The sequence below is a fragment of the Solea solea genome, chromosome 4 (genome assembly GCF_958295425.1).
Source record: "Solea solea chromosome 4, fSolSol10.1, whole genome shotgun sequence".
Classification (NCBI taxonomy): Eukaryota; Metazoa; Chordata; class Actinopteri; order Pleuronectiformes; family Soleidae; genus Solea; species Solea solea.
Genome location: NC_081137.1, coordinates 14970822 through 14998461, shown reverse-complemented (window position 1 = coordinate 14998461; position 27640 = coordinate 14970822). Strand labels below are relative to the sequence as shown.

The 27640-nt window shown below is 40.5% G+C and overlaps 4 protein-coding genes across 6 annotated transcripts; 3 read left to right on the top strand and 1 right to left on the bottom strand.

The window, feature by feature from the left end:
• The first annotated feature begins 611 nt into the window (after nucleotides 1-611).
• On the top strand, nucleotides 612-6172 carry nherf4b (NHERF family PDZ scaffold protein 4b). 3 transcript variants are annotated; one of them, XM_058628436.1, is made up of 11 exons: nucleotides 612-724; nucleotides 2228-2246; nucleotides 2662-2726; nucleotides 2819-3030; nucleotides 3131-3335; nucleotides 3453-3589; nucleotides 3970-4174; nucleotides 4253-4449; nucleotides 5089-5298; nucleotides 5409-5612; nucleotides 5715-6172. In XM_058628436.1, the coding sequence occupies exons 1-11, from the start codon at nucleotides 631-633 to the stop codon at nucleotides 5748-5750; spliced, it is 1584 nt and encodes a 527-aa protein (XP_058484419.1). In that variant the 5' UTR covers nucleotides 612-630; the 3' UTR covers nucleotides 5751-6172. The 3 variants fall into 3 exon arrangements, with proteins under 3 accessions (XP_058484419.1, XP_058484418.1, XP_058484420.1); XM_058628435.1 differs by having other exon boundaries at nucleotides 5712-6172; XM_058628437.1 differs by lacking the exon at nucleotides 2228-2246 and having other exon boundaries at nucleotides 657-724; nucleotides 5712-6172.
• A 908-nt stretch (nucleotides 6173-7080) lies between these two features.
• Nucleotides 7081-8579, top strand: atp5l (ATP synthase, H+ transporting, mitochondrial F0 complex, subunit g). Its single transcript, XM_058628438.1, has 3 exons — nucleotides 7081-7226; nucleotides 7772-7932; nucleotides 8380-8579. Exons 1-3 carry the CDS (start codon nucleotides 7175-7177, stop codon nucleotides 8476-8478), a joined length of 312 nt encoding a protein of 103 aa, XP_058484421.1. The 5' UTR covers nucleotides 7081-7174; the 3' UTR covers nucleotides 8479-8579.
• Nucleotides 8580-9520: 941 nt separating this feature from the next.
• ftr82 (finTRIM family, member 82) lies at nucleotides 9521-22915 on the bottom strand. The gene is made up of 8 exons (XM_058626933.1): nucleotides 22337-22915; nucleotides 14310-14927; nucleotides 12873-12968; nucleotides 12217-12450; nucleotides 11359-11518; nucleotides 11205-11261; nucleotides 10912-10977; nucleotides 9521-10821 (listed from the first exon to the last, which is right to left on the bottom strand). The coding sequence occupies exons 2-8, from the start codon at nucleotides 14898-14900 to the stop codon at nucleotides 10301-10303; spliced, it is 1725 nt and encodes a 574-aa protein (XP_058482916.1). The 5' UTR covers nucleotides 14901-14927; nucleotides 22337-22915; the 3' UTR covers nucleotides 9521-10300.
• Nucleotides 22916-23363: 448 nt separating this feature from the next.
• Nucleotides 23364-27524, top strand: ftr83 (finTRIM family, member 83). Its single transcript, XM_058626932.1, has 7 exons — nucleotides 23364-24013; nucleotides 24424-24519; nucleotides 24718-24951; nucleotides 25201-25360; nucleotides 25487-25558; nucleotides 26004-26072; nucleotides 26839-27524. Exons 1-7 carry the CDS (start codon nucleotides 23438-23440, stop codon nucleotides 27363-27365), a joined length of 1734 nt encoding a protein of 577 aa, XP_058482915.1. The 5' UTR covers nucleotides 23364-23437; the 3' UTR covers nucleotides 27366-27524.
• The last annotated feature ends 116 nt before the right edge of the window (nucleotides 27525-27640 follow it).

Sequence of the window (27640 nt, the reverse complement as noted above, 5' to 3'; positions counted from 1 at the left end):
GGTGGTTTTGGGTCTTTTCACATGTCCTCGATGGTGTCAAAGTGAGACCTGACAGTGTAACAGTGAAACAGCACAAACAACACCAGCAGACCCTGAAACTGAAGCATGTCACACAAGCACACTTTGAGGTACACATGGAACTGATTTGAATGTTTTACCTCAGATGTGTTATATTTGTTTTCTGCTAATAAAGAGAGTTAAAACCATAACTATCTTGTTTTCTTATTACATTTTCACTCAACTTTCTCTAATCATTTGACATGTATCACAATAATTGTCGCTATGGACTGATTGGAACATTTTTGATATATTTGGTGCAGTCCTATCTTAATATCATCACTTTAATCTCACATTACTTGAAACAATTCATCCAGAGAAATTTGAGGTGTTTTGCTACTAAATTGTGGCCTTGAACAGCAACATCTGGGTGTCAACAGGCACAAACCCAGTACACACACATTCACAGATGGTTGCAAGTCAGAAACAAAGTAATTTATTGAGATGGAACAGTACATAATATCTTGTTTGGGGTACTACACGTGGTGGTGTGTATAATACTTTTCCCACACAGTTTAAACATTCATTTTGGTGCCCCCCTCATGGGGAGGAGTCTCTCTGTGGTCAGAATAAATGTTTGGTTGTGAGCAAATCCATTTGCTGCCTCCCTCTTTGTCGCTGACTGCTGACCTGATGGGGAAGAGACACAACATGAGATCGAGTTCAGGTATTAGATCTAAACCTTTAAAATGTTCCATGTGTTTCATATGTGTGTTTATGTTCCACTGTGCTGCAATTTGGATTTGTAATAGAACGCCTTATACTTTGTCTAACTGAGCAGAATTTATTCAACTGGTTGTGTGGACACTGTTAATTTAAAAAACAACAACAACACTTTTTAAACTGTGATAATCAGCAGACCCTGCTGAGCGTCAGCTGTTTGTCTTTGTGTGTGTCTGGAGGTCCACTGCGTCCTAGGACATTTGAAAAGAAGGTTTATGGCATGGAAAAGCAAACAGTGATCCATTAGTGCCTGTGGTATATAGGCTGTTGAGTAGAGGAGGCTATTTGGCCACAGAGATGTTAAATGATGAAATGGCAAAGATTTCTCTCTCTCTCTCACTCTCTGTGTGTAGGCTTATTAATGACCTCATATGACCTTTTCGGGACCAGTAGTCCCGGTCCTAAAGAGGCAGAACCTCAGTTCTGTGGAACAGGTTAAGTTTAGGACTAAGATTGAATTAGGGTTATGTTGTGATTAGAGTTAGTCATTAACTGGTTGTGGTTAAGGTTAGGGATTAGGCTTTGGTTAGGATGTAAAAATTAATGGAAGTCTATGCAGAGTCCTAAAAAGAATAGCTGTACAGCTGTACAACGCTGTGTGTGTCTGTTTGTGTGTGCGTGCGTATCACTCAACCATTTGTTTTGATTTCATTGGATGTTCCTGTATCAAAGCAGCAAGGACTCTGTGAGGGTGACATGATGAATCACACAGATAAGCAGTTTCACACAGTGAAGGACACAGTGATGGTTGAGTGTGTAAACTGTCCCATGTTGGAGAGACTCATTAACCACAAGTTAATCATGAATTCATTTTATTTACATTTTGTTCAAGCTTTTTAAATAACAACATTTGTTATGTTGCTATATGATGAAGAATTGTAATTGAATGTGTCACAGAATATTTTGTATTTGAACATAATGTCAATGTCAATGATATAATGTCATCCTTGCATTCGATTTATGTGAAAACGTTCAGGTAAACTCAGTCTGTAGTTGCCACATTTTTTTGTCACAACTTAAAAAGTGTTAAAGTTGTTGATCTCCCTCCCCCTTTAGTGAGGCCAAAGACTAAAGGTAATCACATAAAGTCAAACCTAGTTTTATGATTCTTCTGCTGATAGTCGTCGTCAACAGATACGGGATCCACTGCTCAGCTCAACTCACAGTCTCAGTTTAGCAGACAAAACTATACACAGATGTTTACAGAGCTGCAAGTTCAGATTAACATACCATATTGTGTTCTGTATGTTGATTCATTGTGCATTGTTTGTGTTCTGTTAAATTTAAAATGTCCAAATCTTATTTGGAGTGTACGGTATTGTAGATTGAAAATTAGAATGGTAAAAGCATCACATATTGTGTGACTGTATGGTGGCAGATACAGTACAAGTGAAAGTACAGAAGTGTGCAGTTACGCCATTAACTTAATATAATTTCTGTTTTCAAGGTTTGGTGAAAATCTTCAAGTAAGTCTGCTTTTATTTAATTGTTTGCACCAATGAAAATTAAAACCCCCTCATTGTTTTGATGTCATTTCAAACCTCAAAGTGAAAAGTGTTCTATTGCAAAAGTCAGAGTGTTTATGTTTCTCCAAACAACTCATTATTTGACCTAATGTTTTATCTTTTGTAGCAGAAACATCTGATGACACCAAGATAAGGCCAACAGACAAATGCTGTTGTTATTATTATGATAATGGTGATGTGCATGTCATATAATATATTCAAAATTTAGAAAATTAAAATAAGCATTTCCTGTCCGAAGTGTCAGTTGAGGTTTAGAGGGCCATGAATAGAAAGATAGTGTACTTTGTTTACAAAGCTTGCTAGATAATGAAATCTAAATGTCAGTAAGGTCCAAAGTCTCCCATCTCCTCTGCAGAAAATTTTCATTTAATCCAAAAGAGGGAATAGACAACCCGGTGATGGTCATCACAGATGATGCAGGTATCTGTCATACAGCAGTTCTAACTACAACTATCCAAACATGAGGAAAGTCTTCTCCGTATAAAAACACTTTTCTGTTTCGTCCTGCACAGACTCTGCGCCGCCACCCCGTCCACGTCTGTGTGTCCTAAAACGAGAGGAAGGGGAATCCTACGGATTTCATTTGAGAGTGGAGAGGGGGCGTCAGGGTCACATAATCAGAAATGTGGTCTCAGTTGGAGTGGCTGGGTACAGTGGCCTTCAAGATGGAGACCGGCTTCTGGAAGTCAACAACTGCTATGTTGATGATCTTCCCCATCCTGAGGTGAGATGAGAGTCAGACATTATTGAATGGAAGGAAACCTCACAGAGGTGTATATACTGGCTTTGCAGTGGATTTACTGTGTTTCTCATTTATGAAAAAGGTGTCCAGGAAGATAAAGCTAAGTGGACACCACTTGTGTTTATTAGTGTTCAACGAGGAGGCCTATGAGCAGGCTGTGTCACAAGGCCAAGACCTCAGAGATCTGGCCAGAGCTCACATGGGCAAATACACCAAACCACCAAGACTTTGCCACATCACCAGGCATCCTGTCTCAGGACTGGGCATCAGCTTCACACCTGTGGAAGGTAATGCTCCTTTTTGCAATCACAGTAAGCTCAAGGATTAAAGTTAAACAAGGAAGGGATTTTCAGTTGGATTTTAAGCAGTATTATTCAGTCGCTCCTCCTGTTTTTGCCCTGCAGGAGAAAAAGGCCACTTCTCTGTGAGTCTGGTGACAGGAGGCGCAGCTGAGAAGGCAGGAGTGTGTAAGGGAGATCGCCTGGTATGGATGAACGGAGCAACAGTGTCTGACCTTTCACCCTCTGCACTCAACAGGATGGTACATAGTCAACCTGTTACCTTTAGAAGAATTGTATTTAAATGGTTTTGTTCTAATTGAATATGTATTAAGTATGTCTCATGGTGCACAGTTTAAATAAAACCATGTCTCATTAAATGTTAACAAAGCGAAGTGATATTGTTTTATTACTATAATTATTACATAAACTCATTTATCAGAGGCTTTTATGACAACTGAGAGACAGCCGTAGAGCTTGAACTTGAACTAAGCACTAAATCTGTAGTATATCATGTGAATAAATGCACCAAAGTACATGCTTTTTAGGCACATTAGGGTGTTTTAGGTGTCAGGAGATGAAATGATCTATAACCAAACACAATATTCTGTATACTCAGGCTGATGAAAAGTTTTTCCTGTAGATGAAGAAATGTGGCAATCACATCACCATCTTAGTGATTGACAGTGAGAGTGAGAAGAACTACCTGCAACACAAGATGCCAATTCTACCCAGCATGGCTGTTCCACACAAGCTGCCTTTTATGGCCAGAAAACTCCACCTGGTCTCTGGGCCTGATGGCTATGGCTTCATCCTTCGTCTGGAGAGGACACAATCAAGACGCACACGTAAGAGACAAAAAAAAAAGGGTAGAAAGACACATTCTAAGTATTTTAAAATAATGTTGGTGTATTTTTAAACAACAGACCACGTTCTGCGTAAAATGGACAGAGACAGTCCAGCGGAACGGGCAGGTATGCAGGATGGAGACCTGCTGCTGGAGATTAATGGAGAGTCAGCTGAGACACTGACCCATGAAGACATTGTGAATAGAGTGAAACACAGTGGACAACAGGTTTCCCTCACCACCATCACTTCCCAGGGCCTGGAGTTTTACACACAGGTTGGGAGCACTTAACCATCGACATTTTTCTGGTCCAAAAGTGCTTCATCAGCTGCAGGACAATACACAGCACAACAGAGACAACAAACAGCAAACAAAGGACGTACTGTATAATTCACAGACATCACAGAATGAATGTTGCAAGTATAGAATACATTAAAACGAGTAAAACCTGACAATAACACACAAAACACACCTTTAAAAACAAGTCATTAAAACCAGCAACAACAGTGCAAAATGTGCAAGAATAAAGTTCCATACTACCGTAAATTGACAGTGCTTATTGTGATGCATGACTGATTTAACCTGATTTAACCATCTTGGGATAAGAGAGAGTCTGTGATGTATGGTTTTACCTTTGCTCGCTCTATAACATCTGCCTGAATAACAGATTATATTACTCAAGCTGAGGTATAACATAGATCACAATCAGTAGCTCTCCAAACTAATACAAAAGTTACATTCTTATCAACATAGTACTACTATACATACATACTACTGCTACTACTACTACTGATCATAATCATAAGTCATATAAGTCAACATAGTGATTATCTAGACAAGGCTCAGTGTTTGTTTTTTATTATTTTTTTATTTTATTTTATTTTATTTTATTATTATTTTTTAATATTTCTGCAGTTTGGTCTGTCACCTCTTCTCTTCTGTGAGGACGCTGCCACTGACAAAGTAAAGGAGAGCAGAGGAGCAGGTTCTGAAGAAGAGACGTCTTCCCAGAGGGAAACAGATGGCTCATGTAAACCCAGACTCTGTTCTCTTTGCAAAGGACCTTTGGGGTTTGGCTTCAATCTGGGTGGTGTCCCACAGAGTCCTGGGACCTTTGTCAGCCAGGTGGGTGATAGTTACACAGCTTAAAAACAACCTTATCACTAAAGCACACAAAGCAGTAGGCGATATAGTGTTTTTTTTAATTTATAAAAATTTGCCATTTTCTCCTGTAGGTGGCTTTTGGTGGCTCGGGGCAGAGTAAGGGACTGCTTGTGGGAGACGTGGTGATAGAAGTGAATGGCCAAAATGTGGAGGATAAATATCTAGAAGATGTTATTATGCTTGTGAAAGAAGGAGGACATTTTCTTTCCTTATCAGTCATGGATAAGATAAGCTATCACAAGATGAAGCAGACTGACTCCAGAGATGTCACTGAGGTGAATGAAATACTGTAACCTACATTTCTAATCTGCTCGCACATTCATCACTTTAATGGCAGCCACTTTCTTAACCATGTTGTCTCACTTTTATCTTAGCAGGAGGAAGAAGACGACTATGAACGGTCATCTTTGTGACCAACCAAGATACATCATTCTGAACGTTTTCCAACCTGGACTAGAAACATTTAAGATTATCACATTATCACAGGATTTCACAAAAGAAAACCAAAAGACAAAACAGTCAGTACACGGAGAAGTTAAGCATTTGTCTGAGTCAGCATCTGTCTTATGTCGTCTTAGTCACATGGAATGCAGAATAAATGAATTGCAGAACTATAAACTCAATCTGTTTAATACAAATAACTTGCTGTGTGAACATGTAAAACGAAATGGGATTGTTTTCTTTTTGATAAAAAATGTATATCCTGTATGAGTAATCTGCTGTCCTTTGGAGAAGGAACATGTAAAGTATACAGGATAAATGTATTTTATTGGGTATGTGTTTTAAGTACATGATACAAATGAAATAAATGTCTGCTCTTGATTACAAATATGAATCATTTGGAAACATTTTTATTTCCATAAATGACTGAGTGAAAAATTGTGTGGAACGATGACAAAATGTGTACTGGAAAGCTGTAGTTTACCTTAAATGGCTCTCACTAATCCTCTTGGTGAAAATCCAGTGTTGAGATTCATGGGAAAAAGGTGGTGGTTTGCTTGAGAACGGTCTTTATTTTGACAGATTCAAGATGGTGCTCTTAAAGAACAATATGAACACACAAGAGAGAAAAAAAACTTCAGGCACTCTTGTATGGAGCAGGAACAAAACTACTTGAATGTGGATTTAATAGGCTTTATTCAAATATGGCTAAGTACAGGGAAATAAAACACCAACTGGTTTCGACCTTGAAGGACTTAACAAGGGCACACAATGGTCAACAACCATCAACCAAACATTTTCAAAAACTTTGTAAGGGGCATCATCCAAATCATGATTGAGTGAATACAGGTGGTGATTTCAGTGGGTCACAATTGGAGTCATGTGGAAGGTGACACACCTTCAAGTGTTAAAAAGAACACTCCACATAACAACAGAGAAATAAACAAAACCTATATGCTGTGATAAAATGTTATACTGAATAACAGCCACATTTCTCCAATTTCCTTATTCATGATTATGCCATATCAGTTTCTGTAATGTGGCTCACTGCACCCTCTGCTGGCCGCATGACAAAACTGTAGCTTGTGCATCAGCAGTTAACCTTTAATTAGCTTTCAACTGTTTTATATACATAAAGTCTACGATTACCCGCTGTAGGGAGAGTATATATTGAATAATATCGAATAATATTTACCTCGTGGAAATGTTAAAAGGCCGCACGCCACGTTAACGTGACATTTTCAAATGCGAACTAACTATGTAATAATCCCAGTTTGGATGTTTCTGTACAGGCAGTTGTGTGGTCAGCTAGCTGCGTTCTTGGGTCCTTCTGGGGGTGACATTCAGTCGGCTAGCAGAAACAGCAACAGCGGTTAGCATCGACAAATACTTGAACATGGCACAGGCAGTGCAAAGGCTGGTCGCTAAAGTACCGACAATGGTCGGCGGTGAGTTAATTTTGTTATTTTATGACACAGTCCTACATATGGGTCTAGTAATAAGAAACTATGACGTAGATTTTGTGTTATCTCATACGACTTAATGTAGCGAGGCCGACGCTGTCAGTTTCACCGTGACCTGGTCACAAACTAAATGAAGTGGACTCGGTGTTTGCTCAATGACTCTAGTAGAAATTTGCAAAACTACATTTGAGCATGAAAACTGTATGAGGTTTCTGTCTGGTTAGCTACCTCATTATTTGTGTTGGATACACTCATTGAACATTTGCCATGTAGCTAAACAGCTAATGCTGATGGAGCTCAATGCTAAATCAGTAGCAGTAGAACAGTGCAGGTTGGTACTTATTGTCATTGCATATTCCTACTCAATGAATGATATTCTGTTTTGCGACCATCACCAACTTAGCAGCATAGTAAGACATACATAAATCAATCAAAACAATCCCCAACAATGGAAGCATTTGTTTTTGTGTTTTATTTATTTTATCTTATTATGCTGCTGTCATTATTTCACATTGTTATCTCTCTTCTAGCCGCTGTAACCTATTCCAAACCTCGGCTAGCAACCTTCTGGCATTACGCCCGTGTTGAGCTTGTGCCCCCTAGCCCTGCTGAAATCCCCAAGGCCATTGAGGGAGCCAAAGACCTCGTCAAGGGTTTCCAGACAGGACGTCTCGGTCAAACCACAGTGAAGGTATGTTCAAGTGTTTTAGACAAACGATGTGCAAATGTAATGTCCAGTAGCATCTGTTTGTGTACAAGTATTTCACATTGTCTGTAGGACTGCAATGGCTAATTCATTACCAAATTAACCGTCAACTCTTTGGATCATTGATAAATCTGTCTGATTTGTTTTTTAAATGAAACAAAACCTCAGATTTGTCAGATTCTTCAATGTGAATATTTTCTGGTTTAAAAAAACTGCTTGTGGTGAAAACAAAACATTAAAGAATATACTCCTTTAAAGGTTTGGATGGGAAGCACCTATGAACATTTACAACAACTAATCAGATATTCAAGAAACTGACAGATTATTTAATGAGAAATACCAATACAAGTGGTCAGTTTGTTTGTATATCTCTAGACTTCACAGATAATCACAGCATTCAGTGGCTAATGCAGTATTTTGATTTTCTCACAGGATGCTCTCAGGAATGGACTGGTGGCCACCGAAGTGTTGATGTGGTTCTACATTGGCGAGTGCATTGGCAAAGGAGGCCTCGTTGGCTACAATGTTTGAATTTTGGACTGTCATGCTTTTTTTTTCTTGAGCGTTATATGTTCAACTTCCAGCAACAATCCTGGTATATAATAAATGGATGTATGTTGAAAAAAACAAAACACATTTTCTGTGACTCAATGCTTTCTTTGTAATAAGGATTGTTTGTTTGATCGTGAGTTGTCTGTATATTTATCACAGACTTTATCATATTGTATGCATACAACTGACACTCCACCAGTTTCCTTTTCCTCTTGTTTTTTCTCTGGTTTCCTCTCATAGTCCAGAAACATGCAGATTTAGGGATTGCCTAATAAAATTGGGCACTAAATTCACCATAGGTATGAGAGGTTATGGTTGTTTGTCTCTCAATGTGGCTCTGTGATGGACTGGCAACCTGTCCAGGGTGTACCCCGCATTTCATGCTACGTCAGCAGGGACCTGCGACCCTCATGTGGAGGATAAAGCGGTAGAAGATGAGGACTGATTTATAGCATACAATACACTTTTAATGATGGTTTAAACAGTCTTGTTAATATTTCAGCAGCTGGAGGATTGATTTTGGCCATGTTTGTGATGAGCATCAAATCTTTTTGGGAAGTAGGTTGTGACCCAAGGAAGATATAACTAGATTTTGGTGGTGATAATTCGGGATTGTTTTAAGACATTTGCCAACCTTTTGAGATAGGGGACTGGATGACTCCATGGCAATTGAGTGGCCTTGAAGGAGGTTTGTGCTTTCTATAGTCACACCTCTGTGGACATAATGCGGTTGTAATATCAGTTTCCATAATCAACCAGCAGAGGGAGCCAGGAGCACTGTCAATGTAATAAACATTTTGAACAGTATTAACAGTGTACTGTTCAAAATGTATTTCAGGGAAGGTAATTGGCTGATTCATAATCATGTGGCTATAAAGGGGATGGTTCACAAAACAAAACAAAATCGTATTTTTAAATTTGATATTACTGAAACATACCTTTTGTTAAACATGACTGCAAATGAAATACAGAATGCCCTATCCTCATGTATAAAACAACCATTATAGAAATCAACAATCCATTCATTCATGTAGCTCTTTATTCTGAACCATACATGAATCATTTTGTTACAAAACAAGATTTTTATGGGTAATAGTTATGATCTGGTTGGCCATTATATAAGTAAACATACACAACATTAAATAAAGGTTAGTTCAAGGTGAAAAATAAAACTGCTAGATATCAAAACATGACAAAATGAAATGAAAATGAAATATTCTGAATGTACTGAAACCATGATAATACCTTAATGCACCAATATGAACGTTGTTGAAATACTCATACATTTGTTTGATATATTTAACATGTATTATTCAATAATAGTGGCCTACAGCGTCATGACATAAGTAAATATACCTTGGGTTATCAAAAGGGTACAGTCATTTTGAACAATAAGTACATCATTACAATATGTCATACATGACATTTATTACATACATGTGACATGTTATAATATTATCCAGACTGTAATGTCAGGTGCTTAATACTTTTCTTAAGTTTCAACTGGTGTGATAAGGACTTAATTATCCATTTCACTTACAGTAGGTTTTTAGAAAACTAACATTATTGTATGATTTGACAGCATAATGCAACATGTGATATATGATGTGCAGGGCAAATATATATATACACCATTAAAAAAGCCTTCTTATAAAAAAAAATAGCAAAAAAGTTAAGTTATGTGGTTTGGTACAATTTTACAATATAGCAAAAATATATATCCCAAAAGCATTTCCATTTAGTGTAAGAAACAAGTGGTGAATATTTTTAGATTTTCGAATGAGCGCTCAAATATTGACAATCACTTGACATTGCAGATCTTGACTGAGGTTCCAACTCCAAAGCCTGGATAGAGGGGCTCAACGAATGTGGTCTCAAACCTGTACAGCAGGGTCATGGTGTTGCCTATGCTGTAAAATGCCAGCACACCTGCAGTGTGATCCAGGTACACGCCAATTCTTGGGGAGTGCGGGCCGCTGACAGGTTTGTCTACCCTGTTGTGCCAGGCGGAGTAACCTGTATCGGAACAAAGGAGACTCCAGGATTTGTCGTTGTAGCCCAGGAGACACAGCGAGCCTTTGCCCTTTCTGCTGATGCTCTTGTAGGCCACTCCAATGGAGAACTCTCCATTCCACTCAATCTCCCAGTAGAAGCGGCCTCCAGAGAGAGCCTCCCGGCACAGCACCTGAGCAAAGCTGTCAAACCGCTCTGCGTTGTCTCCGTAGGGCTGCAGGTCCCGGGTGCGGATGACCTTTCTGCTGCTTTCAGAGATGAACAGCTCCTTGTAGGCGGTGATCGGGTCCAGTCTGAGTTGGCAGAAGTCTAGTGTGGAGAGGAATAAAACCATTTACACCGTGTTTATTTTGTAAATGAATTGACCAGTACTGTCACTCCTCCCATCAATACACTTACATTTCACAAAATCTGCCCTGCTCCTTGGCTCTGAAGGAGGAAGGTTGTTCACGATCATTTCTTTGCCTGCAGATGAGGAAGCACTGATTAGACCGAACTGAACACACACCCACACACACACACATGCCTTCAATTCTTTTGTCATAGTTATTTTAGTTTGCTTGTAACAGAGGAATGTATGATGCAAGTGCTGTGTGGTTTACATGCAACACCTGAGGGTGACTACACTGTCAACATGGACAATAATTAACCTCCTACAGTGTTGTATTGCCATAGGATGTGTTAGTGCTCACCTCTGCTCTTTCTGTCCAATGTTCGACTTTCTGTGGTGTAGACTGGAACCTCACTCACTGTAAGACATTTGACATTCATATTTAGCATACGGAGGCTGTTGATATTTAATGCCCATGATATAAAAGTGGTATGTTTCTGCTGGTAACGTCAGACCTGACTTGGAGATCTTGAGCAGCTCCTCTCTGCCAAACTCTTCCAGACGATCCTTAATCTCAGCCACAGCTTTCCTCACAGCGCCAAAGGAAAAGTCGGGGTTTACAGTAACTTTAGGAATGAAGCCGTCATCAGTGGGAGTGCAAAGGTAGTTAAAGTTCTGAGGGGAAAGAAAGACAAACGTTGATGAGCATGAATAATACTTGATTAAATGGGATCAAACATTTACACTCAAACCCATGTGGAAATATAAAGATTCATAAAACCTCAACATTTTAGAGCCATAAACATACTGGAGACTATATCCAAACACTGATGGTGATATTTAATGCATCATACTTTGCACTTGTAATAACTCAAATAATTATCATGATCCTGACGCCATAATAAGAAATGAAATCCTCCCATAGTCCAAAAACATGCAGATTTGGGGTTTGGGCAAATTGGACACTTTAAATTGACCATAGGTGTGAGTGTGAATGATTGTTTGTCTCTATGTGGATGTGATGGACTGGCGACCTGTCCAGGGTGAACCCCGCCCTTTGCCCTGGGATTTGCACCAGCACCCTCACAAGCCTCATGTGGAGGATAAAGTGGTCGAAGACGAAGATTTTATGTGCAGGATGACAGCCTCAAGAAAACTGTATTATTCAGGCCATAATCCACCCTGTCCTTCTTCAGTGAAATGAACTGTAATGTATGTGTATTATGCATTCACATATATATACATACCGTCTATGAAAGTGAACTTTTTTGGTCTTAAATAAAGTCTATAATAATAGTTATTCTTATTATAGTGCTTCACTTGAGAGTAAATCCACATATTCCAAATTATTATTATCCAAATATTCATGTCACCTGCAAAAAGTGGATGTGGTCCTCAGTGCTGTACAGCTGCTTGAGCCCCGTCTCCTTTTTCTTCAGCTCATCGATCTCCTGTTCCAGACGCTCGACCAAAGCCTCGGCCTGGTTGAAAGCGGCCTTCTCGTTGATACCGATCAACTTGGTCACCTCAGACCTCATCCTGTCGATGGAGCGGATCATGTCCTCAAACATCTTCTGGCTCTCCACCATGGCTCTCTGGGCTGAATTCTGCACAGAATACACAGGTGAGCTACAACAACCACCAGTTGATGACTTTTTGTGTGTGGCGGTTCATGGTCATCTAGGTCGTTGTGTCTTTGGGGGTTTGGGGGTAAAGTGTGACCAAAACAAACAAACAAACAAACAGAAACGGTGACAAATGAAGATGTTCCACACACTCATGATGAGGAGAAGCCCAATAATGTGTCGTCCAACACTAATTCACAGGCTGTTTTTGTTTTTTGCACTTTTTAGCACGAGATGAGAGCAAAGTAGCAGCCGCACACTACAAATGGACTTTGAGACTTACCTAAAATGTCCAGTTGCCTAAATCTACAGTAAATGCCTGAAGTCAGGTGCTCTCTCCTGCTTTAATCAGATGCAGCTGGTTTGCAGAAAGAAACAGAATGTTTTTAACAAAATGTCCTCACCTTCAGTGAATCCACTGATGTCTTCAGTTCCTCCAACTCCTTCACCCTCTCCTGGCATTTTTGTCTAATCTCAGCTTGGGAGACTCCCAACAGTTTCTGCAGAATAAAGGAGTGTTAGTCAACCATCTGTTTCACTGTTGTTTTTTTTGTTTTTTTTTTTGTTTTAGCTGAACTTGCTTCTTTTACGTTACAGACTTATGCAGCGCTACAATTTTTATTCATTTTATTAAATCAAACATCGCTGAATTATGTCTAATAGAGCTTGATATTTGTTGGCTCTGTGAAAACATTCTTTTTCATCAAAAAATATCTGGGGAGGCCCTTTGGCATGTCTAATAAACCCAACTCAAAGAATCAGCTTAATACAACCAGCTTTTTATCTCAGAGGGAGGGAGCTGGGCTGCTGCTTTGGTGGAATTCTGCCAGGAATGTGAATCTACCCCTGGCCGACTTTTAAAGAGATGTTTCAAGGTGCACACGGCACTGACACGCAGAATAGAGGGCTTCTAATTCAGCTTTTACTCAAGCCCACCGACCCATTCTTCAAGATAAGCTCGAGGAATGTGGGGAATCTCGGGGGGGGGGGGGGGGGGGGGGGGGGGTGTAAGGGAGTGAGGGGTGAGCATGAGAAGGGGGAGGGGATGGAGTGAGATGTGTGGGATTCAGGCTGTAAATCTTTGGATGAGAGAAACCAGACTTGTGATGTTATAAAGAGAACAACAAGGATGAATTATTACTTCACCCTGCCCTAAAAAGATGTAAGCTGATATTCATAGTTGCCATTAAAAAAAACCCCTCTTTCTGCATAATTCATGTAAAACCACTATGCTCCACTGCTCTCAACAAAGCTGATTTACACTGCGGTGTCTGGTGGTAGTGTTATATGCGCCACATCGTTTTACGGGCTGTTACATTTGAATGTGGTTTCAACACTGTCACTTGTTGATCATGTGGTGTGGAAAGCTTTGACTCACTGACAGTCCAGTATCAGTACACATCCACTCCCACAGGTGGGAACCAGAGCAGCAGATGGAAGTGGACAGTTTCTGTGTATCTATCTCACTGCTGGAACACCACATTCTGTGAAAAGCGGCTCTCGGGGGAGATAACAAAACGACACTCCCCCATCCTTCATGCACGCAGCTAATCAGAGAGCTGGACTTGTTTTGGCGGTGAATGCCAGGCTAGCTGATAGCACTGGGGAAATGGGTCAAAGTCCAACCACCACTTGTAGCACAGCAGCAGGAGTTGGTCAAAACAATCTGTTTGGTTTATTATTTTTGACATGTCAAGGACTTCAGCTTGTGGTCTCTCATGCAGCTACTTATCGTTAGGTTTTAAGTATTTCTAGGCTGACAGAAAGTGATGAACAATAATAATAATAATAATAATAACTATTAAAAGAAGTCACCAGCAGAGACAGTAGGATTTTCTTACCTGTTTCTCACCTCTCTCTGCCTCAGCAGAGACAATGTCATGGCCCCTGTGTTCACTGACTGTGCAGATAGCACAAATACACATCTGGTCTGTCCGACAGAACAGCTCCAGGGACTTCTGGTGCTGTGGGCAGATCTTCCGGTCCAGGTTTCCCAGCTCGTCCACCAGTTTGTGCCTTTTGAATGTGGCTGATTCATAGTGAGGCTTCAGGTGCTTCTCACAATAGGACGCCAGACAGTTCAGACAGGACTTAACAGCCTTTAATTTCTTCCCAGAACAAAAGTCACAGGGGACATCAGCTGGTCCGGCGAAGATATTCCCCTGGGACGTGTTGAGGTTGAGGTTCAGGCCGCTCTTTTTGATCTTCTCAGCCACCATGTTCAGAGTGGCATTGGGGCGAAGCACAGGCCTCTGGGTGAATGTGATCTTGCACTGGGGACAAATGTAAATCCCTGTGTAATCAGCCTCGTTCCAGTAGCCACTGATGCAGTCCATGCAGAAACTGTGTCCACAGGGAATCGCCACAGGGTCCCTGAGAAGGTTCAGACACAGGGAGCAGCTGAAGTAATCTGGAGAACTGTGGTCGGCCATTGTGATGGACCTGGAACACAGTCAGACCTGTGGAAGGAGACAGAGAGAATGCTGAGAAGTGGATGAAGTTTTCGTCGACTGTGCCTGGGAGCCCGCCCTCAAGAGTTTGGTACAGCCTGCCAGGGACAGGACCTACTTGTATTTCTGAATTCCAGAGGTTATTGATTGAAAGCAGACAAGGCCCTCCCCCTGTGCTGGGAGTATATTGAGCCCTGCCCAGTTTAGATAAGCAGGTTGAGCAAGGACGGGGAGAGAGAGAGAGAGAGAGAGAGAGAGAGAGAGAGAGAGAGTGAGAAAACAGTGAAAGAGAATGAATGAAATGTGAAAAGCAATGAGGTGTCAACAATGTGGAAGAAACTGCTTCCATTTTCCCTGCTGCTTCCTTTTCTCTCTGAAACTCCTCATGTGGCTCATCTGTAGATGAATTGCGCACACACTTCTCGGCAGCTGCATTTCCACCTATTGTTGTCAGACAGAATCGCCATTGTCTTAGACCGGTTACAGTCCGACAAACATCAATGTGGACGAAGGTACTGTAGGAATTTAAGGGACCGCCCAATAAACAAACATCCCTGCTTTGTGACTTCTATCACCAAAAAACATGCTGAAAAGTTTAACTTGCTGGTGGCTGTTTGACTGGGAGCAGAATGCAGATCTGTCATGTTGACACAGTGACCAGTCAAACCAGTTTGGACACTTGTGCGAGTTAATTTGTCAACTGTATTGTATCCGTTTGCACAACAGTGAGGAAATGTCACCACTGCGTCACACAGGCATGCATACTTTGTTCTCAAACAAATGTTTTCTGTCCGCTCCAGGTGTGCTGGTGCAATGGATGTTTTACATATTTTTGTGCATTCTTCACCATGAACTCTTCTGTATCATGAGGTGTCATCGTAGTTTTTTCTCTACAAGTATCCGCCTGCTGCTCACAATTACTTTAAAAATAATGCAACTGCAAATAAATAAAATACTTTGAAATAAAAGCCTTCTAATGTACTCTGTTTTTCAAACCTGATCCAGAATTGTGTTGGAGAGAAATAAACGTTAATATAAGGTTGTAAAGACTACATCGGCCCCACCTTGACTTCATTTTGTGCCTTAGTTCACACACTACACAGTTTCACCTCTCCATATTTGGTCAGGTTTCTGATAAGCCAGTTTTCCTTCCTTCCTCCAGAGTAAAGGGAGCGCTGTGTGCTTACAGATTAACTACGTGTCACAGGAAGAGACAGTCAGCAATGAACTTGATTTATATGAGCATTAAAATCACATGATAGACAGATGAAGAGGGTGCATGAAAAAAGAAAGTGGGAAATTTTACATGTGTAGCATGATAATGTCTTGCATATAAAACATTTTTAATTACAATCTGCGTAAAAGTGGCACATGTTCAAGTTCTAGTGTTTTGTGATGAAACTACTCTACAGTCCTTTGAAGTTGAGTTCAAGTTCAAGGTGAAACGGCAACCTCTATTAATGTGAAGCGAATGTGCTCTCTGCACAGGAGAATGCACGTGGATATATGAGCAAAGGAAAATGTGGACTTGACTCACTCACTGAGAGTGAGTAATAAAAACAGGAAGCTACGAGATTCAAATGTGTAGCGGGAAAACAGTGCCCACATGCGTTTGTGTTCATAGATGGCTAAAAATTAAAATGAATGAAACACCCACGGGCCGAAAGTAAATGAAAAATGTACATAGCTTGCAAATGTTGCTGTTGTCATGACAAAACAGGATTAAAACACCAAATTCTACTGGAGCATAAAAAAAAGAATATTTTTCAAGGTTGCCATTACAAGGATTTTAGATATAAAATACAAAATGAAATTGTAGATTATGTGACTACATAACTTAGTGAAAATATTTGTTCAACAAAGTTGTTGAACTTTACATGATAAGTAAATAAATTAGTCACGAGACAAACTGAAACTTAAAAATAAAACCTCGAGGTAGGAATGTATGGATTTGTTTTGTAACACAGGTTTCTAAGTGTAAAGGCGTTGTAAAAGTAGTAACATTTCATTGCGTTCTATGAAACAGATTCTTATGCTTAAGGGTTTTCAGTATGTGCAAAGGTTCATAAATATGAACTGTAGTAAGTGAAGACCTACAGGTCATTCTTCCCCATAAAAACTACATTTTTGTTTTTACGAAGCAAAGTCCATCCTCTGGCATTGGACAGTTAGAGGGTTATTTGAGGTGGTAGAACAAAGTCCAAAAATGTATTTCAATAATAATATACCGTTTTTGAACTGAGACCATGTTTACTGTCTGTTCAGAGCAGCCAGTCCCGAGGTCCACGCCCAAACCTTGAAACACGACTCTGATCAACACACGAGACTAGACTCAATAATTCCCACATATATTATTGTTTTGATGTGAACATGGGACACAAACATTGCAGATTAATTCAACACATGGATGTGGTTATTACAGCTGGGCTTCATCTAATATTTGAAAGGTTTCCCTTCACAACAAAGTGCTCAGTCTCAAAGTGCATAATTATCCATCAACATAAATACAGTTTTATTAATTAAAATTCAAAAATTAACAGTGAGTGCAACTACTGACATATATGGTCTGTAGGCTGACTGGCTGACATTGGATAATTATACATAAAATGTTACAATATTGCTATACATATATATATATATATAAAGATACAGTATATACTGTATATGTATATATATACATATATAATATAATAACACCTACATAATAACAATATAATATATAATAATATATAATATAATAACACCTACTTTTAAACATCAAGTATTTCTTAAAATCTATCGTACATATTTTACAGCAATAAAAATAAAATTCAAAACATTTATTTATTTCATGGCCCACCTGCAGTACCACCCACATTTCACTCGTTTAGAAGATTCATGCAATTGTGTATGTTGCTCGTAGGATTAACAGCATACAAATCAGTCAACTTCACCTGTGCTTTTCTGAAACATTTGTCATCTTGGGATGACACTTCAAATGTAAACAGCAGCAGTTCATAAACTATCATGCCAGAGAGCTTTAGCAGGGATGAAGCATGGACGTGTGTCTGTGTTTACTTTCTACAGCTTGTTTGAATGTAACAGCTGTTAAACTAAACATAATAAACAGAATAATACACTGCCTGCTCAATTTCTGACTGCCTTCATCTTAAATTATGACATGCATGCATTCACCATGGCAATATTAAGATAAGCTTCACAGCATCTATTGTTGCTTGACAGGTGATTTACTAAAGGCGCCAGTGTGTGCAGTGCTGACTTTGATGTTGTTTGGATATGAAATGCAAGAGATACCTGTAAGAAAACAGGCAAACGTTGAATGGGTAAAACGCTAGATTATCTTAATCCACCGTTGTGCAAAATTCCCACCAAGATTGTACTGTTGTATTTGTGATGGAGTTTGACGGTTGTGTTAAGTCTAGTCCAGCAAAGACTCTCAGTGGGGTTAAGGTCTGGACTCTATGGTGGCCAATCCCTCTGTGAAACTGATGAGTCATGCTTGTCTTTCAAAATTTCAACCCAATGACTCCTGGCATTGTCATCTTGGACTTGCCAGAAAAACCTGGTCATTCAGTATATTTACTTAGTCAGGTGACCTTATTGTGTTTGGTTACATAATGGTTCATAATATTGTGAACAACTGGACCAACCCAAAATTATTACACTGTCCCAACAGGTTTGTACGATAGGCACTAAGTGAAATACTGGTGCACATAGGTCTCTCAACCACTGCAGCTATCTTGTGACAACAAAAAAACCTTTGAATAAATGTTTAAAATGAATTAAAAACATCACCTCAAATCACCTCAAATGTCACCTCAAATGATACGGTCATTACTCTCCAACTGTGTGTGTTTGCCGTCTTTTATTCGGTGAGGCAGATACTCTGACATGTGCCCATTACTAGAACCTCATACAATAACATACATAAACATGTCTTTATGTAGACTTTACAGTAGCCATAAAGGCACGTTAACAGTAATAGTACCAATTACAATTATAATTCAGCATGGGCCAAATATTTGTGTCTGGCCTGTGGGCTGCCATTTGGGAGCAGTTGTTATAGGCAGCCACGTTCACCTCAGGTTCAGAAAGGCACTGGATGCCAGATGCCAACAAAAAGAAAGTTGCAGGGAGATTTTGCACCACTGATCCTCACAATAAGAGGCAGGTAACATCTATTTTCACGTTATATTTCATAACAGTGACAGGATCCCAGTTTAGACACTCAAAGGGAGGGAAGGAGGAAACGAAAGCCAAGAAGAATTCTATTTTTGACTGACAACATTGCGTGCAGACTTCCAGACTTTCTTGAGCAGGATTCCATGACAGCTGCTAATGATACACTCACATACAGATTTACATTATGTGAATGACAAGCGGCAAACCTCAGCTATCTGCAAAACTCCTTCCTCAGCAGCATGCGTCATGTACATATGCTACCATTTATTTCTCTAGTGCAACTGCATGTATTTCGAGATACGTCTTAGAGTATTATTCATCGTTGTACATCACAGGGTCTTTGTTGTAGTCCCCTTCAAAACAACTGGACGCAGGTGCGGACCCAGGGGTGTCTCAAAGTTATCCCTGATGGATAACCACAAAATCCCAATAGCGATAGTGATAGATTGGAAAGGGTAGAGTCAAAAAAACAACAAAACTGTATAGAGTCACTACAGGCTTCCTTAATGAAATAAAACACTAAAATTAGCTAAAGCACCGCCGCCAAGCGACTGAATCAAAACAAATATTGTCTAGGAGAACCAGAAAACAGGAAACGAAAGGCAAAGGCTGCCCGGAAGACCTTTGATGACCCAATAGACTGAGGTCACAACAAACTCTCCAGCACCACAAGTTATACACTGGGAAACAAGCAATTGACATCAAACACACACAAAATTCAGAGTCGTGTTTATAGATACACCGACAACTTAAGAAGCCACAGCGAGAACCGCTCACTACCCCTGAAGGCGACACAATGAGTCAGCACAGAGCACTGGAGACTCAGGGTATATGAACACTCCCCACACCTGGGCTTAATCAACACCAATCAGTGCCACACACACCTGACTGCAGTGACTTGATTCTCCCACCACTCTCACAGAGCTGGAAGATTGAGTGCCCTCACATAAAGTGCACCAATAAGTCATGAAAAGTATTTATTTGTTGCTCGACTGCAGCCGGGTGAACAGGCTGTGACAGGGGACTAGTATAAATAAGCCTGGACTTCATTACAGGCAGTTGTTTGTCCTGTCATTGTGCTGCTACTGTGTGTTTTTGCTCTCAGTAGCATCACAACATTTTGGCTCTTCTATTCAACAGTCCAGATACACCCAGAAAATACTTTAAGAAGTTGCCAACTGCTGGAGAACAGATGTCTCCCCCCTCTCTACACCACCCTCTGAAGATGGATTGTAAACCTAATCATTGCGGATTCACTGTTATGCTGGTGTCATGATGTCAAGTGGTTGTTACTGCATAACAGTATGTCTTCGCTTCTTCCCCAAATGATGAACTATATGTTTGATTACAACCGCAGGTCAAACATCAAACAGAAATGTGTCTTTAACCCCGGTTCACTGAGTGTCAGCTTGTTATTGCAGTGGACATAAAACTACACAATGTGTTGAGTATCAGGGCACTTAATTTTAATGATCTGGGCCCTTATTTTTAATGATTGTTAATGACATGACATATTTATTAAAGAAAGATGTACTTCCAAAACACTTTTAAAAAAAAATCCATCTTCCTTTCTCAAAAACTTCCCTAATGCTTACTCTCCAGGTTAGTCCAGTTACTTTAGCCTACATTTGATGAATATATCATGTGTAAAGAGTGTTGGAGGAAATAGACTAAAGGCCTCATTCAGACCTGTTACTGCTGACTCTCTCTCACCAGACACACACACTGACTCAACAGAAACATAACTTTTTTCTTGCAAAAAATGACGTCATCATCATCAGTGTGTAACTGAATTTAATCACATGGTCACAGGAGTCCCATTGTCATGCCAGGTGTGAACAATCCTACTTAAGGTTGTGCACTTTTGATTAGATATTCAGGACAGATGTGAAACACAAGGTCAGCTGACAACATAGCTTCTCATTTGCATTTCAACTGGGCCTTTTGTCCACTGGTTTCCACCAATACTCTTGCCCTATTATAGTACTGAAGTATCAGTCTGCTGCACAAGATTATTCTTTCTAGTGTGCTCTGCATTTGTGGCCCAATCAAGAATCACGTTGGAGACAACAAAAAGTTAATTTGAGGTCATAAAAATACATTGGCCACACCTTGACTCCATTTTGTGCCTTACTTCATACACTAGGCAGTTTCATCTCTCCCTATTTGGTGAGCTCTCTGATAAGCAAGCTTTCCTTCCTTCTTCCAGAGTGAAGGGAGCAATGTGTGTTTACAGATAAACTACTTGTTACTGGGAGACAAGACCGACAACAAACTTGATTTATATGAGTGTTTATCACAGGACAGATAAATGAAGATAATGCATGTTTGTCAATAAAGAAATCAGGAAAGGATATAAGACATTTAAATTATAATCTTTGAGCCCCAGTGTTTTATGATGAAACTACACAGTTTTTTGGCAAATGAGATCAAGCATAAGGTGAAATGTCAACCGCCATTAACGTGCATGCTTTCTGCAGAACGAGTGTGGGAGAAAGCAGACAGATATTTTTTGATCAAAGGAAACGTGGGACTCGCTGAGTAATGAAAACAGGAAACTACGACATGCAATGATGTTATGAGAAAACAATGCACGCATATGTTGATGCTGGTAGATGAATGAAGATTAAAAGGGATAAAACACTCAGGCTGGAAGTGAACGAAAAAGCTTGTGAATGTTACTGTCGTCACGTTGACCACAACCAGTATAGGAGCAAAACAGCAAGTCCTGGATAATAAGAAATTAAAAGTCTCTCTGTTCTCTGTGCATATATTTGTTTTGGAGGTAAAATCGTTCTCACAATTCTGCCTCACGTTAAGAAAAATGTTTCAGAAAAATTCAGAGTAAAGAAGAAGAAGTAAAGAAGAAACTTTTTGTGCATGGTTCTTCAATATCAGTGAGCTGTCGTAAATGAAAGCCTACAGATGCTTCCTCCTCATAAAAACTTTATGAAGCAAAGTCCATGCTCTGGCACCAACAGAGTTCAGAGGTTATTTGAGTTGGTAGAACAAAGTAAACTTTTGCAAGACAGTAATTAAATGTTGCTACTGAACCAAGACTACAAATTTTACATCGTTACATCAAGACGGGTGCTTTGGTGATAACGAAAATCAACCGAAATAAAGAACTGGACAAAATGTATCAAGTGAAGGTAACCACTCGAATTTGGCCGCATCAGTGGAATTTTTTGTCAAATATGATGCTACATGAAGTGTTGCATGTCAGCTGTAGTTACCGTTGTTGACGGACAACAGACCCTACGATGCCTGGCAATCTGCTTGGGTCCCGCTGGCTCCAATACAATGGAATCCTTTGAGCAAGCTTTCTCAGCCCTCCTGTTATCTGGGCTATCAAGTGTAGTTGCATTCCTATCTCCATTTCAGCAGCACTGAAACTCCATCTTGGCAGAGAGGTGTGTTCACTGTAAGATGAAATATTCAGAGGACATTTTTTTTAGCAAGGAAGAATAAACTTTCTTATGATTGCTGAGGGTTTGTGGAATTTATTTTGCGATAGTATATGCGATAGTACGTGTGTGTACCGTGTGTCATGTCAAAGTAAAAGTAAAATGGGTTGATAATTAACTGGTTGCATGTAAGTTGAAGGTCAACTTCTCACTGGATCATGAAGGCCAAAACAACTCTATCTGGCCAAAGTCAACAAAAATACAGGGAAAGCAAAGAAAACTGTAATATTGTTGTCAGTTATAGCAGAGAAAATAATCTGTATAGTTCATTGTGGCTTGAGTGGGTATCATAATTTGTCCACAGGGAACAGTCTGTCACCATCAATCCGTGACACTCAGCAATTAGAGTACATGCAACAGTGTAGTAAGTGTGACACGCCTGTGGTTGCCTCACTTTGCATTGTTGCATTGAAGACTTGTAACAAACTTTCCCCCCCATTACTCACCTACTGTATTTGTGATACAAACAATATTATTAATATTATGCTATGCTCTTCTTCCATTTGCAGCTCAAACACGAGTAAATGTAGAAGTTGCTTTATTTTTAGAATGTTTATATGAATTTAAAACACACACACAGGGAAAATGCACCTGTGCTCTCAATGCCAAACCTTGTATCTTGTAATCACACATTTCATTCATTCTCTTTGCACTCTGTAATGACTGGTGGAGGCATTTATTGTCCTTTACTTGCCCCGCCTTTGTTTTACTGGTTTCGGCTTAACCAGTTTAACCTCCCTCTCTGTTTACGCTATATAAACCTTGCCCGTAGTACCTGTGTGATCACTTTGCAACTGTGCTGACACAAGTCACTGGCTAATTTTTGGAGCCTCTTCACTGTACTAAAGGGAACAGCACCAAGTTGTCTTCATGTCATCTGACCAGGATAGCTGCTACCTGTGTAAGGAATACCTCAGGGATCCCGTGTCCATCCCATGTGGCCATGTTTTCTGCTCTATTTGCCTGAAAACATACTGGGACCACGCTGACCACACAGGCTCCTTCCTCTGCCCACAGTGCAGAGTCAGCTACAGCAAGAGGCCCACACCAAGACGCATGGCGGGCTCACGGCACTCCACCAACCAACGCAACTCCGAAGCCTTTCCACCGCCGCCCCCGTCTCCTGATTACAACTACGCAGGACCCCAGGATGTCGGGTGTGACATCTGCATTGGCAAAAAGCACAGAGCCGTTAAGACCTGCCTGATGTGTCTGGCCTCATACTGCGAGAAGCACCTCAAGCCTCACTTCGAGTCTGCCACTTTCAAAAGGCACAAGCTGGTGGATGAGATTGGCCACCTGGACAGGCAGATCTGTCCCCAGCATCAGAAGGGTCTGGAGCTGTTCTGTCGCACGGACCAGATGTGCATCTGTGTGCTGTGTACAGTGAAAGAACACAAAGGTCACGACATGGTGTCTGCTGAGCAGGAGAGAGCTGAGGAGCAGGTTGGTAACCTTTTCATTTAAAGTGACAGCACAGATTTTCAAACTATTACTGCCTGTAGTTGTTATAGTGCCAGAAAGTACTTTGCTCAACATGGTGGATCTTATCATACCGTATGTAAATGAACAGTGTGTCATTGGTTAATCAGTACTCACAGTCACATATTATGGGTCATTGCACAAGCAGCACATTGGCAGGTAATGCATGAAAGAGCAGTATACAGTACATGAAACAAGGTAATAAAACTAATTTGCAGTCATTTGAAACTCAGTCTGCTGGCTGCAAGTGTTGAGTTGCGTTTTCCCTGAGTTTGTCTAAAATCGGTTTAAGTTTTATAAAATAGTGGCGAGATTATTTAGTCGAAAATAACTGGTGTCATAAGTGTAAACAATGTCTGTTGTTCTCTTCTTAGCAACGACTGGGCTCCACCCAGGCTGAGATCCAGGAGAAGATTCATGACCGGCTCAAGCAGATGGAGGAACTAAAACAAGCAGTAGACTCACTTAAGGTTTGTGCCAACATCATTCATCATGTAGATAGGACCAGATTAACTACTGCATGCTGAAAAGAAAGTTATGATAAATCAACTAAACAACACAGACAACATTCCTCCATGTATGGCTGATGACAGCTTCCCTTCAACGTGCTTGACAAACCAGTGTGACACCCAGTTGATTCACTGCATACCTCTATGTTTCCTGCGCAGAACTCGGCGCAGAGAGCGCTGCAGGAATGTGAGAAAATGTTCGGCGACATGATGCGCTCCATCGAGAGGATGCAGCAAGAGATGGCAAAGCTCATCACCTCCAACAAGAGGGCAGCACTCAACAACGCAGAGGGCCACTTGGAGCGTCTGAGCCACGAGATTGCTGACCTAAAGAGGAGAGACAATGAGATCACCCAGCTGTCCCGCACTGAGGACCACATCCACTTCATCCAGGTAAATGACTGACCGCTACTATTTAAGTAGGTGTGTAATGTGTTGAGTTCGATACTATAGGAGGCCACAATACAACCATCCATGATGATACAAGCACACTTACGAAACATAATTAATATACCATATAACATCGAGTTAAGTCCTCCAGCTGTCTTTAGTTTTCATTACATTTCAACTCTAAATATCAAATAGAGTGCACAATTTCAAAGCATACATAACCGTCATGATATTCTGTTTTCTCCTTATTAGAGCTATCACATGCTGATCGCTCAGACAGCAGCTGAGGAGCTGCCCACAGTCACCGTCAACCCCTACTTCACCTTCGGCCCGGTAAATAAGGCCGTCTCTGAGATGAAGCAGCACTTGAATGAATTTGGCAATGAAGAGCTGGTCAAGGTAGCCAAGACAGGTGAGTGTGGAGCCGGCATCAAGACAACATGCAGAAAAATACAAAATTTTTGGTTGGATATTATTTCTGTCCTAAACATACTGTATTATCGCTGCAACCATTTTAATATAATTTCCTTGTTTGCAGTCAACAAGATGACCTTCTGCCAACTGGATGAGTCCAAAAAGAGACGGTCAACAAAACACGAGTCAATAAAAAGTAAGTAAGCCCTTCTAAAGAGATACCTTTTCTATTGCTGATTTTATGTTGGCATCAAAGTTGGGAGTAGTAATATGAGTTCCTCCAGCCCTGACAAGGGGAGAGTCAAACACATTCACTCGCCGCTTTGTACTCCTTTGTGCTGTCCTGTTTGATGTGCAGTCACGGCTGCAGCTTATATTCATGAGAGGAAAGTCTCAGGTCACGTGATTAAATGTTTACTTTAATTATCTATTATCATTCATCATATATATTTCTCCGATATATATATAAAAAAACAAGTTGCATATTGTTTTGATTGATATAATTTGAGGTATCATTTACTGTCAGTCTGGCTAAAATCACATTCACTGTACAATAATGCTGTTTAGTAACACAGTGTAATAAAAAGTAAGTCTGTATAAAAGTGCTTCACTGATATACTGTACAATGTTTCCTTCCGCAGGTGATGAAGCTGCCATGTACAAGTCTGTTCCAGTGCAGGAACCTCAGTACAGGGAGGATTTCCTGAAATGTGAGTCCCAGCTTCTCTGAAACAGTTTCCTGTAGAGACACACTTCACTGCTCTCTCTGCTTATTTCACTGGAAACACACATGATGAGGTTTCCTTGGTCAGTCCCTGTGGCTGACCACAAAAATCACTACTGAGTAACTACTGTGTTTAGAGCTTTGTAGTTTTAGCATAACATCCTTTAACTGGGTGTGAAAAAAGCTAATGCTTACTAACCAGTCAGCTTACAGTAAAACATGCGATAGTTTTAAAATGAAACTCTATTTATCTGTTTGCCAGTTTTTCTTGTATCTTGGGGGTCAGGGGAAAAATGGCCTCATCTTTAAGGTCACTCTGTAACATGCTCAAAGGTCATGGGTGTCACTCTACAGTTTAAAATGCACTTTCTTAGATGCACCTATGTCGGTGGTCAAACTCACAAACAGTGTTGATACCTCTGGCATTCCAGATAATAAGCCGGGCCGATCTAACCGAGGCCACCGGGTGTCCCACCAGCTGTGACCTGCAGACAGCAGGCAGGTGATATCTAACCCCTGGGTTTATTCTGATTAGGGGGTCTCCCACTTTTGTTTAACAGCAAATCATTGCAGAAGTTAAACATCTAACAGAACTAAAAATTGTAGTCTCCTTCTGCTAACATCTGCAGCCTTGCAGCTGGCGGTGAAATGGTGAGGGGGGTGCTCTAGTTGTTGTGAAAAAGTGACTTCTTGGATTTCCTCAAAAAGATGTAATCCAAGCAAATGACGTTAAAACTTCTGTCTCCTCCTAGATGCTTGCCAGCTCACTCTGGACTCAAACACAGCTTACAGACAGCTCTCCTTGTCTCGAGGAAACCGGAAAGCTACCCTCAAGAGAGACCCCCAGAACTATGGTGACAATCCTGCCAGGTTTGACTCCCTGCCCCAGGTCCTGTGTAAGGAGCCCCTTTCAGGTGGTGCCTACTACTGGGAGATTGACTGGAGTGGGGAGGGGGCTGCCATCGGTGTCACCTTCAAAGGCATCAAGAGGTCCGGCTATGGAGACAGCTGCCGCATCGGATACAACCGCAAATCTTGGAGCCTCTTCTGTTCTGATTCCAGCTACTCAGCCCGTCACAGCAAGGATCAGATAGAGGTCAACGCACCCTACTCCTCTCGCATCGGCGTGTTCCTTGACCACGCTGGTGGTACCCTCTCTTTCTACACTGTAGGAGACACCATGTCTCTCATCCATCGCTTCAAGGCCTCTTTCAGTGAAGCTGTCTATCCAGGCTTCTGGGTTTGGTACGAGTCGGCCATCACCATCATCCAGTTGTAATTAAATATCACCCTTATATACACTGCTAATCAATGTACAACAGTGATTCAGTGATGTTGTTCATGTACAGAACAAAGCTATTACTTACTCTGTAATGACATGTTATAATCTCTCTGCTATGTTCTTTTTTTCTTACAATACAAAATGTGTTGAGTATCAGGGGACTTGGTTTTGATGACTGTGAATATTCTGCAAATTACCATGTGTGGAATCTAAACTCTGGTGTATGAAGTTAATGATCATTCGTATTATTTAAAAATAATTAAAGCTGTACT